At 32.0% G+C, this 12,806-nt stretch overlaps 1 protein-coding gene across 1 annotated transcript in view; it reads left to right on the top strand.

The window, feature by feature from the left end:
• Positions 1-12,806, top strand: part of LOC129219984 (importin-11-like) — a 60,366-nt gene that overhangs the window by 23,066 nt on the left and 24,494 nt on the right. Inside the window, exons 11-15 of the mRNA XM_054854308.1 lie at positions 1,102-1,266; positions 2,872-3,064; positions 5,326-5,405; positions 9,437-9,517; positions 9,889-9,984. Coding sequence (XP_054710283.1) covers positions 1,102-1,266; positions 2,872-3,064; positions 5,326-5,405; positions 9,437-9,517; positions 9,889-9,984 — 615 coding nt within the window. The remainder of the gene's footprint in view (positions 1-1,101; positions 1,267-2,871; positions 3,065-5,325; positions 5,406-9,436; positions 9,518-9,888; positions 9,985-12,806) is intronic.

The following is a 12,806-nucleotide window of genomic DNA, read 5'->3' as shown; positions in this document are numbered from 1 at the left end:
TTGTGAGGGTAAAATTATTCTATTTCTGAAATACATTTACACTAAAAAGAATTAAATAACAGAACTTTTAAAAATATACCATGCATTTTTCATAATGCACTCAAAAGGTCAAAATAACTTTTGTGGGTCAGAAAGGACAATTTAAGAATTCCTGTAGTTTTTGAAAATTCCAAGAAAATGGCACCACAACCGAAGGAAAGTGCGCCTCAAGTCATTTCAAACCAAACTTTCCCAATAAGAAAAATTTGCATGTTTCAACACTCAAAGCTATGGTTGAAAGCTAGATAATGATAATAAGTTCTCTTCATGACTTGAGCCGCACTTTTCTTCGTTTGTGGTGCCATTTTCTTGGAATTTTCGAAAACTACAGGAATTCTTAAATTGTCCTTTCCGACCCACAAAAGTTATTTTGTCCTTTTGAGTGCATTATGAAAAGTGCTTGCTATTTTTTAAATTCTGTTATTTTTGCTTCTTTTTTAGTTCTTTAGCAATGCATTTCTTATTGGTTGTATATTGTATTATAGAGCAATAGGAATTGATCTGCAGTTATTATTGTTATTTGTACTATTTTAATGTTGTTAATTTGTTTACAACTTATTTTATTGTACAAGTTAGAGGACCTGGGGCCCGTACGAAAAGTTACATTTTGTATTTTTTGACTTATTTTTATTTTCACTTCAACTTTCAATATCTTAATTCTACATCTGACTTTGGACATTTTTGCAATTGGAAGTATACATCTAGGACTAACCGTTGCAAAAATAAAGGTCTTGCAGGTTAAAACAGAACACCCTGTATGTATGGAGTACACATAAGGGGTTACATGTTGTTTAGTTGATGAAAAAGGGGGTCGCGAGGTGAAAATGGTTGGTAGCCACTGTCCTAGCACCCAAGAGCCCTTGGTCAGGAAGACTGCGATGGGCACAATAAGCCTTGGCCCCCATGGGCTGTCGTGCCACTGGGTTTTTTTTAATAATGAAATACCTTTCAGTGTATGTGTGACAATTTGAGGTATAAATGTAGTTTTTTGCATTGTATCATAAATGAAGCAATGAATTGTTGATGAATAAGTAAAAAATGTAGATTTTTGCCCCCTTATAGTTGTCTGTTCTCCATGTGTTGTCGTTGATCATTGATCGAATGGGATGTGATGTGCGACCATATGCGGGATCACTTATGCAGTATTTACCTCAACTTTGGGAAAACTGTGGAGATCACAATATGCTGCGATGTGCTATTGTCACATGTTTTGTGCATTTAGTTCAGGTATTTATTGTTGCTATTGAATCATTCTAGAAGCCATCTAACAACTAGAGTTCAATACTTTTTTGATTGTTAAAAACTTAACATTCTATTGTAAAGAACGTTTGAATCAATTCGTTTTTAATAAAATAAGATGTAAAGACAAAAAGATATTGTGAAAAGCTACATTTAGATGCTTGCAATTAATGATTTTGCTTAATTTGATGCTTTAAATTTATTCTCTGTGTATTCATTATTTAATTGCAATGAATTTTTCGCATTCATTCATTAAATTCAATTTGCTTTAGTAAAATGACGTTTTATTTCAAAATAGCTGTAATAATAATAAAATGCTGCTTTTAAAAGCTGCGCATTGAATAAGCTATCAGAAAGTTTTCACGCAGCGGTTGTTTCTTTTTCTTTCTTTTTTTTTTTTATTTTTTATTTATTTATTTATTTATTTTGAAAAGTGAAAATTAAGACTATTGTAAGGAATTCTAAGTACTTGAATGCCTGAGTTTTTACTCTGTTTTAAAAATAAGTAGCTGTTTGTTGCATTTTATGACCAAAAAATTTTATTTGACACTTAGATTTCCAACCCTAGGAGCCAAATTTTACACCTAAAGTTTTGGATTACTTTGAAGCCTTTCTCTCCTGACTCATGTTGAATAAGATCCCCAATGGACCTGAAGGATAAATTTGTAAAATTTTGAAATGCAATTAATTTTGTCCTTAAAAAAGATATTTATTAAAAATGGTACCTATTGAGTTGATTTTGATGCTTAAAAACTTATACTAGGAAGACATCATCATCATGCCCAGATTTAAATTCGTATTTCAAGCACTGCTTTTTCTGTGTATATGTATTTATATAAATCACATTCAGGAGTGCTATCGAACTTAGTTGTTTCTAATGAATGTTATGTAAGGTGTAACAGCACCAGTAACAGACATGCTTAAGACATGGCTCTGAGGTTAACTCAAGTTTCTGAGCATTCTAATGTATATAGACTTTTTAAACTATGTTTTTCTCATGCAGCAACATCTCATCTAACATTTGGCTGCTTAGAAATCCTCTGCATTAGTTAAATTTATTTTTATTTGCTCAATTTCGAAATAAGATCCAACCCCCACTAACAGACACCGAAAAATGTGATGACCTTAACAAACAGGATGAGGAAAGGATGAGTAATAGGAAAACTTCTCTTTTTTTTCTTCAAAATGTGCATAAGTTTTTTATTTTTAGAACTAAAGCCTTATTCAATTCAAATGAACCATGAAACACCAGCTGACCTTCTGGTGGCTGTTTATAACCTTCCACCACTGCCTTGTAAATAACAACAGGTTCATAAAATTCACTCTTATCACACTAGATGCCTGCACTATATTCATGGGCCACAGCAACATCAGTTTTACTCGCCTAAAAGGCAAATTATTTAAATCCAAACTTATGCCTGTCTGTTACTGGTGATCTTACCCTATGTATTTTCTGTATGACATTATTTATTTACACCAATCTTCTTTAGTTGCATGCAATTTAGTTTAAACTGTTATTTTCTTCTTATTAATTATTTTGAATCTTATTACTTTAAACGTGTTGTCATTTTTGATATGTTGATTTGCTTTTAGGGTTTGGGCACACTAAGTGAGAAACTGCATTCTTTTCTCCTTCGGATGATTGCTCTGGCCACTGATGTAACCCAACCTCCCCATGTTTATTTACTCGAAGATGGCCTTGATCTGTGGTGGGCTGTCATTGACAATACTTCTTCTTGTAGTGAGGCGTTGTTAGATTTAGCTGCAAATTTGATACCTTTATTAGGTAAATAATAAATAATTAAATTTGGTATCATTAGATCAAAATTATATACTAAAGTTAATGGGAATAAATATTGTATTTATGCACAAAGATACCTGTAAAATTTTCAGATTTATCTCAAAATATTTGTTTTTATAGTGATTTGTTTCTGATCAGAAAATAGAAATGAAGTGTCTCATCATTCATATGACCAGTATAGTATCAAGACATTTTACCTTGAATGAAAAGGACCTGTTCTGCAGGAAGAAATTACTTACAATTATAAAAAAAACAAAGTTACAATTAACTCATTTAAGTTCTCAAAAATATGCTTGGCCAAGCATTAAAATCTGAAATTTGTTTTATCATGTCTTCACTAAAATTTTCCCTTAGTTTCACTGAAACTTTTCAAAAAATTGAGCAACAGATGTATATATGGCATAGCTGCCGATTGTCCTGATTCCTTTGGGAAGCTCCTAAACTCTTTAATGAAGTAAATATCTCCCGAATTTCCTTCCAGACAGCAAAACTCCTCCCAAAAACAATTTTTCCATGATTAGAATTTCGAAAAAATCTCTTCTGGTCGCAAAAAACGAATATTTTATTTACAGGAGTATGACTTTTTTTATTTAATGTCTGATCATTGTTTAACATGTGCATTTCATTTTCCTTCTTTTTGAAACTGATTTCCAAAAAAAAAATAATGCACTCCCAAATTTTCTCTGAAGTCCTTACATTTTTGCCTGCTGTAAGAAATATTTATTGTCACTTACACTTATATGCTTCTTTTCAAAAAAAAAAAAAATACTGTTTCTTTCATGGTTTGAAGTTGTTGCCCCCCCCCCCCAACTTCAAGTACTTGGTTAGCTATCTCAATTTCAGTATTTCAGGTCCTGCTGGCTTACCGGTCCTTTACAGTCTCAATTTAAGAAATCCATCCTTATATTTTAAAAATCCCTTTTATACTCGTAAATTTTGTCTCTAAATTTAAGCAATCTCCACTAATGTAAAACTAAAAAAATCTTTTTTATACTTTAACTTTTGTCACTAAATTTATTCTTGTGAGTTCTCCCTAATTTTACATTTAAGTCTCCTTAGTTTTCATCTTTCAACGTTGCCAGCTATAATATAGTATTTAGATCTTCAGGAATAGATAGAAACATTAGGTATGTTGCAAGAATATTTCTGAGAAGAATCCTTATAATTTGTTTAATACTAAAAATGTATCACTATTCAAAGAGAGAAATGTTGCTTCGTGGTATGTAAAAAAAATATGTTGCTGATCTTCCAGGATATGATGCTGAAATTTTTATGGAAAATGATAAGCAATGATGTATTACTAGATTCAGGGAGATAGCATGGGTGAAGGGGATATCAACCCCCATAATCTTTGGTTTTAACACATGTATTGTCAATCTTGATGCAGTAGTTTATTTGCATGTATAATATGCAATATACTGCACTGTTTTAACCACGTCCCCCTTCCCCTTAGAATATTCTGGCTGCGCTAGTGATTGAATCTAATCACCTAATTGTAAAAATTATTGGTTAATGTTAGCTTATTAACTCAGTTGCGTAACTTATTCATTTAAAAGTTTGAAAAACAGAACTTACTGAAATGCATGAAAGTTATGACAATCCTCTTAGCATACAGCATATTGGAAATATGGTCTTATTAAATTTCTGTATGATGGCAGATTTGCAGTGAAAGTAAGCTAACTGAAGGTAATAGATTATTTAAGGTAACATCAAAAAAGGGATTCGGAAGAGTAGTATTTAAATTGCTGTATTTCATTAAATAAACAATGAGCTGGAATATATTTTTATGTGCACATTCCTTTGAAGATTTTCCGCTCTTCCACTTTGCTCGAGTTTCCTCTTTTTCCCTCAGAAATATCATAAATATCATACCTGAATATAAATTTTTGATTGACAACTATTTCATGAAATTCCTACAAATGTACTGTTATAAGATTCTTTTGTAATTTCAAAAAACTTTTTTCTTTTTGGCAAATATCTTTCTGGATATTACAGATTTTTTTATTATTAGGTACATAAAATCAAAACTCGTTAGAATTATTTATGCTGATTTTTCAAATCATGTGTTTTGATTTAACCTATTTTTGATTTTGTTTTTAATGGAATTGGTTTGAAATTCATAATTTATGTGCATTTTAAAATAATATCGAATGATAAGAGTTCTGCGTATTTCTATTTGACTTTGATAAAACTTGCATCCATATTTTTAAGTGACAACTGTTTGAAATATTGTGATTTGGTTACAGAATACAGTAGTGAAAATCTACGTATCACTCTACAAATCACAGAAGCCTACATAATCTTATCCCCTGAAAGTTTTTTAAAAGTAAGTAAACAAATAGGATTTATTGTATTGAACTTTTGGTGAATTATTGTGAAATAATCGTAGAATGATTTCTTCTTATCAGCAAAAGTTTTTCTAGTGCAATTTTCGCAAATTCAACTTGTACTTTCTTTCTTTCTCTTTTTTTACTTTCTTCTATATCTAATATATAGAAGAAAGTATTGGATTCGTGCAAATTTTCGAATTTCGAATTTTGACGGATTCGAACGTTTTGAGGTGTGCTGAGTCCATTTCGACCATTTTTGGAAAATGTCTGTCTGTCTGTATGTGTGTGTGTGTGTGTGTATGTGTGTCACGTCTGTGTGTGACCAGTTTTTTGTGGCCGCTCTACAACAAAAACTACCGCATGAAATCGAACGAAATTTAGTACACATATGTGCCCCTATGTGAACTTGTGCCCATTAGTTTTTGGCGCGAATTCCTCCAAGGGGGGTGGAGCAATAGGACGTTTTTCGAGTTACGCGTGCTTGCTATTCCTCAGGAAGTAACTGGCGGAATCAAACAAAATTTGGTCCATATGTTGGTATTAACAGGAACAGGTGCTGATTCAATTTTGGTGTCAATAACTCAAACGGGGGTTGAGCTATAGAACGTTTTTTGTCGTCAATTGTGACTGCTGTATCTCAAGAAATAACGAATGGAATCAAACAAAAATTTTTTGACAAGTAGCCCTTAGTGGGTATAAGGGCTGATTTTATTTTGGTGTCAACAGCTAAAAAGGGGGGGGGGGTAGCGCAATCACCCGTTCTTTTTTTCCATTTTGAGTGCCCTATCTCAAGAAGTAATGCTACGTTCTGGTTGAAATTTGGAATATATGTGAATCCATATGTAAACAGGCTTTGGTTCAATTTTGACGCCGATCGCTCCAAGAGGTGATGATTTTTTTTTTTTTTTTTGCGAATAAAAATATTTTTATTAATGCAACAATAAGAAAGATGAATCGTAATAGATTGTCGTCTGCGTATTTCTCGTGATTTTAATTGTATGGAAATGATAGGAAATATTATCTCAATGATTTAAAATTTTTAACTGTTGCCATCTTATGTTTGTTAACAAATAAAATATTTGTAATTAATTCAAGCAAGGCTTTTAAAATAACTTTCAATTTTCGCTCTTTGCTTTGCTTTTGCAATAATTCAGACATTGGGATGGTCGTCAAGTTTTTGCATGTGTAATTTTGTTTTTGTTGGGAATATTGCTTCCTCGTCAAGCATGGGGAGGGATCAGGAAAAAAAGAAAAATATAGAAGAAAGTTTCGTGATGGCCATAACATACTAGTTTTTTTTTTTTTTTTTGCTGCAAAAATGTTTAGACTTTCTCTAATATTTCAAACTTTGTTGTGCAACAACTTTAAGTTTTCACTTCATAACCTGTATAAAAACTTAATTCTCTACACCTTGATTAACCATGTTGACATTTTCCATTTTCTTAGCTAAGTTGAGAAGCAATGCATTTATGTCTGTTCCAGTCGATATTAAATGTTTTCATATTATTTAAAATTAGACGTTACATCTATTGAGTTGCATTTACAGCAAACTCCCGATTATCCACGGAATAGGGCGGCATGGTAACCGGGGATAATTTAAAACTGTGGATTTTGCAAATAATAGGTAAAAACGATGCTAGAGTATACAATAGCTAAAAAATATGAATAACATTCGCACATACATTTAAATTATAGCTAAAGACAAAAACATGGAATGTAAAAAATATATACAAAAGCTAAAAACAAACAATAGCACAATCATAAGTTCAAGAAACATTCAATTACAGTAGGGGCCGCTTAATGTGATCACAGTTAATGTTATCATTCACTTAATGTTATCAGAATCACAAAGTCCCAGAACAGTTGTTCATGATTATGCGTTAAAAAAAGTTGGATATTGTAATCAGTGTCTTCCTATATTGTGATCACTTTTTCATAAACTTTCGGTTTTTTTCCCCATTTTTACTCCTCAATCAAAAGAAATACAAAGGCAAATCTTGACAAGTAGCTTCTGGGAAAACAAGTTCTCTTCTTATCAGTGAAGCAGAAAATATTTTTACCCTGCTCAGTCAACACTAAAAACTTAACTCTAAACGATCAAACATTTTAGAGCATGATGATTTAACTGTCAAATTGACATTTTAAAACGCTTTGAAAAAGTAACGGTGATAAGCAGTCTTGAATAATATAAACGAACGCGCAAATGTTGTTCGCAGAAAGGTTTTGGCTTTGCAGACATTTTTTTCAGACTGCTCACATTAATTTAAAAAAAAAAAAATAATAATAATGGGAATATTTAAAAAAATCCCAGTTTATTTCTGTTAAAGCCTTTCTCCAAAAGCCTTTTAAAGCACATGCGTGAAAAAAAAATAATTGTTTCCGCAGTTTTCTTCAGTTGGTGAAAAATAAGCACAAACTACATTTTATTATAAAAAAAATGAATAAAATAAATGATTTAAAGCATTTTTTTTCTTTGTTTTTTGTCTCTTTCATATTTGAATATAAATTTTATTCTTCATTCAAGGGTGAGTTAGATGAAATAATTATTTGCAGAAAATTTTAGTTAGAATTAGAGTATTCGCAAAAAGCTTTTCATTTTATATAAGTCTGCTGAAAAGTTACAGAAATGTTGCAGAACAACTAAACATTGCTCAGCCATTACTTTGTAAGTTACTAAAAATCGTGGCCACGAGATTTAAAACAAAGTGAAGCTAAATGGAAATTTAAACCACAAGCAAAACCATGCTGAAAGAGATGGTGAAGTTGAATCTGCTTTGAAACTGGTTTGAGAAAGCAGAAGATCTTGCTTTTAAAATGGGCAAAAAACACTTTGTATCATCGGACAGATGGTTTAACCGATGGAGAAAAAAGCTATTCCATTCTGTTAATTTGGTAATTTATAATTTGAAACTGCATTTAGTAGAGTCACTGTAATTTTAATTTGCAGTTGCAAAAATAAATACTTTTTAGTTTTGAAAAAAAAGCATTTTGTGTCTCCTGGATCCTATTCGGTTATTGTTATCAGTTAACTACTGTTATCCGATTGTATTTGTCCCAAAGTGATCACATTAGGTGGCACCTACTGTACTATAATATTAGTACATACCATTTAAAAAAATGTGATAAGACCAGCGAATGACCTGACTCCCCATAATCGGGAGTTTACCATATTTGTTAAAAAGTTTTCAAAAATACCTATGTTTAAGTTCATGATATTTTTCCAATAGTATGAGATTAAGATATTCATTTTGATTAGTCAATATAATGAAACCTGTGTATAACGATACTGTCTATAACAATAACATGTCTATAACAATATATTTTTTTTGGCCCCAGCAAAATGTCCGCATGAACAATCAAACTTTCTATAACGATAACCTGTCTGTTACGATATTTTTTTTAGGTCCCAACAGTATTGTTGTAGACAAGTTTTACTGTATTAATGTATTGAATAGTTCTAAAGCTTCGTCACTAATGGAGATTAACCAAAATAGTTGATTTCAGCATTTCTTTGTATTCCTATCAACAACTTTCATATACAACTCAAAACACTGTCTCCAATTTTTTCAAAAATTATCTTGAAGTTATAAATTTTGCTAAAATTTACGAAATTATTTGTTTTGCATTTTATTTATTATTTTGTGATTAAAATCTTATTTCTACATCCACCACGTTTGATGAATTACTGTACTATAACTCATGATTACATATGTAACTGGTGTTCAATTAAGAAGCAGAATTGTGAATTGCTTTAATAACAAGCACAGAGACCGACAAATATTGTAAAATCTTCGAAGTAAGGAAAACATTTTTGTGTACTATTTCTTTGAGTTTATAAAAAAATTCAGTTTAATATAGCTTCTGAAATTTTTTTATTCTGAATAAAGAACTAGTTGTCAAGGTAGTTTTTTTCGTTTCTCGAGATTTGTCAGGTATATAGTGTAAAATTTTTTTTTTTTTTAAGTAAGTTGTTTTAAATTATATTTTATTCAGTCATGTTGTTGAATTAATTTTACTGCCTTTCTAGAAATATGGCCAAAGTTTAGTTGAGACATTCCAGTCAATAATGAAAGATTTGAAGTGTGAAGGAATCATATTAATTTTAAAGGTAAGTTTCATTGTTTTTTTTTTTTTTTGACTTTTTTAAATATTTATTTTTTTAATTTGATGTTTCTATTTAATTTCACTGATTAATTAAATCCATCATAAAAACCATAGTTGCTCAAAATTGGGTAAGAAATTGATTCAGTTTATGATTTTTGGCTATGTTATTTGATGCATTAATTTAAGCGGCCAAATTGTTACAAGAGTTTCTAAATCAAACAAAAAAAAAAAAAAATCAATTCCTATTTTGGAGGGAAGAGCAAGAAGTGTCTGAGAAAAAACTTTGATAAAGTGCAAAATTTTAAGTTTTGTATTCTTTGAATAGCATCAACAGAAGTATTTGTCCAAAATGAAAAACAAAAATGTGTGTTTTAGGTTATTGAAACTGTTTTTGTGGTGTTTCCAGAAGATGGTCCTGTACTATTTCAACCCATACTGCCTTTTGTTTTGTCATTAGTGTTTCAAGAAGGGGTAAGCTGATAGTTTTAAGTAAGAATTCAGCTCATTATGTATGTACATTAAGGTTATGAATTAAAATCTTAAAATTGTTTTGCATTTTCTTAATTTCCTGTAGTTGCTGATGTTGAATTTTTGTGTCTTTATTACGAAAAAACTATTATTGCAATTGTCTCTAAAAAAAATTCCAACAACAATCTGTTTCAAGTTTAGTGAACTGAGCTAGCCTGTAGGAACCAAAAAAGTAGAACCATATGTGATAAAATGACTAATAAAAAGGGCGTTAATAGTTTTGGCAAAACGTTGTTTAAAATTATGTATGGGTGAAAGAGTGATAATCCATCCCCTGAAATCTAGAATAGAATAGATCCCATCCCCTGTTTTGCAAAAGACTTTGTGGTGGGTCGAAGTCTTGATGGAACAATTCTGATCTCTGCAATTTTAGGACTTTACTGTGGAAAAATGAATACTAGTTGGAGACTGCGGCAGATACAGGGAGAGGGTCATTAGGGTCATACCCCCCCCCCCCCAGGGTGGTTCAAAAATACATGCAAAAAAAAGTTTCTTCTAGATAACAAGACACCCCTCAATATTTTTATACTTGTGGATAATAATATTTTGGAAGAATTTCAGCTTCCTATTTCAACTGAAAGAGGATTCAGCCCCCTCCCCCAAACTTCATAAATATGGGGAGGGGTGATGAAAAAATACATTGTGTAGTGGAAATGGGTCAGTTATCAGTGGGGGAGAAATTTAGGACTAGTCCTCCATTAGGCAGAGTGACAAAAGAGACCACCATTTCGAAAGAAAGAAACATGATTAAGTTGTCAAAGTGAAGAAAAAATAGGCCGATCATATTAAAAGTACCTCTGCAATAACTTCAGGACATCACAGAGTTTGGTGATTACTTAGAATAAATAAAACAGACTTACCCCAAGGTAGCAAAATTCAAAAAAAGAACACAGAATTTATTTTATGCAGCATCCAGTTATTTGTTTTGATATCAATCTTATTTCTGAAGAGGGAGCTCCCGGATAAATACATGGTACAGAACTTTTCTGAACCCACAATTTTAACATCAAGTGAAGATTGGAGCATACTGAGTTCAAAGGGAAAAAAGTATTGCCTGTCCTTAAAGATATTACTTTAATACAGGGGAGAGGGGATGTGAGATAACGACGGCAATGCACTGCGTGACACCCGGACACACGATCACATTCAAATGATGAATTTGCTTAAAACGGGTGCAACAAGGGTCACAGATACAACATCAATATTCACGGCGTGAAACAGGAGATCATCAAATGGTAAACGAAGCGTTTGGCTCACTTCAGTAGGCAAAATGGGCTCAGATGCCATCGTGATCGCTAGGACTTACGCTCATAGCCTTATATGCATTTCCTTCGTAGGATCGCTGATCTCAATCGCAGTTTCCCCAGTGTGGGCCTCGGACATCTGATTCTTTAGTAGATTGGAAAACTTATATGAATAAAAACACAATGATGCAGACATAAACAAAAAAATGCTGCTATCTTTTCGAATCTTGACTATTTAATACATCCTGAATGGAAAATACGGTTACGGCATGCACCGTTAATGTTGTTTAATTACAATTTCATATGATTTTTATTCACATCTCTGCATTCGTAGAAGATGGAAGGAGATTATCATCGTCCGCCTTCGTGCCCTTCAAATTCAGGTGAAACGATCAGCGCACTCCAGACGCACGTCTGTTCATCTCTCGATCTAGACTCTAACTAACTGCCTAAATCTCGTACATGCAGTAGCAAAAACGACGCGGTCGTGTGAATATGAACGTATCAGTCTGCTGCGCCCTATGCACAGCCAATAGGAGACTGGAAAAGTGACATTACTAAACATTGACCACGCCTACAGCCAATGGGCGAAAAGGCGTCAAAACAACAACGTAGCGGGGAGAAGAACGCAAAACATGGCCACCAAAATCATGGAAAATGCCATTACATAGCAAAATCTTAAAAAACAAATTTGAAAGGAAAAAAATGCAAACCAATGCAAAAAGTATGTGATAACAATATCACACATTGAACTTAAAAAACAATGCTACATATTATAATATACGCTAGTAATATGCATATACATTGCAATAAAATAATTATTTACAAAAAAAAAAGCTGGGAAAATTAAATGTTTCTAAATTTGTGACATTTTCTATGCTACGGATAATGTTAAATTGAGGGCTCATTGAGCACCCTCTTAAAATTTGAGTAAGAAGCTAAAACTTCTGCAGCATTAAATAGGGAGCGTTCTGAAAAAAAGTTTTTTTGAATCACCTTACCCTCTCCCCCCAACGGTCTACACAATAATAAATCCTCATTGTGTTTTAACAATTCATGAATAAAATAAAAGATTGCAGCAATATTTTTAATTCATTCAAATAATATTTGAAGTATTACTTTTTTCATTGCCTATGAAATTAATTAGTAACTTTTTTTCTACTAGGTGCATTATTTCTGTTTAATTTGCTGCTTTTTATTGCCAAATAAGCAGTTTCAGAAATTTTTGGCACCTAAAACTAGGTTTGTTAGTAGGGGAGAAGATCTGTATCTGCTCCTGGTCGGAGATGCAAAAGAACATAGATTTTGAGCACTAGAAATGAAGCCGGTAATTTTATGAATAAAGTAGGATATTAGACCAACATTGGTTGGTTTAAAGAGGGAACAAACTCTATAGGTTTGCACTTGGCTATCAGTCCTAAAACATGATTATATGAAACTTCTTCGGACAATATCCTTTTAAAAAAACTCTTGTACGCCCTCAGTAACAGGCTTAAGTCAAATTGAACAAATGCTGAAAAT

The sequence above is a fragment of the Uloborus diversus genome, chromosome 4 (assembly GCF_026930045.1).
Source record: "Uloborus diversus isolate 005 chromosome 4, Udiv.v.3.1, whole genome shotgun sequence".
Taxonomy (NCBI): domain Eukaryota; kingdom Metazoa; phylum Arthropoda; class Arachnida; order Araneae; family Uloboridae; genus Uloborus; species Uloborus diversus.
The sequence above is the reverse complement of the archived record's forward strand: the minus strand, read 5'-3'. Positions and strand labels throughout refer to the sequence as shown.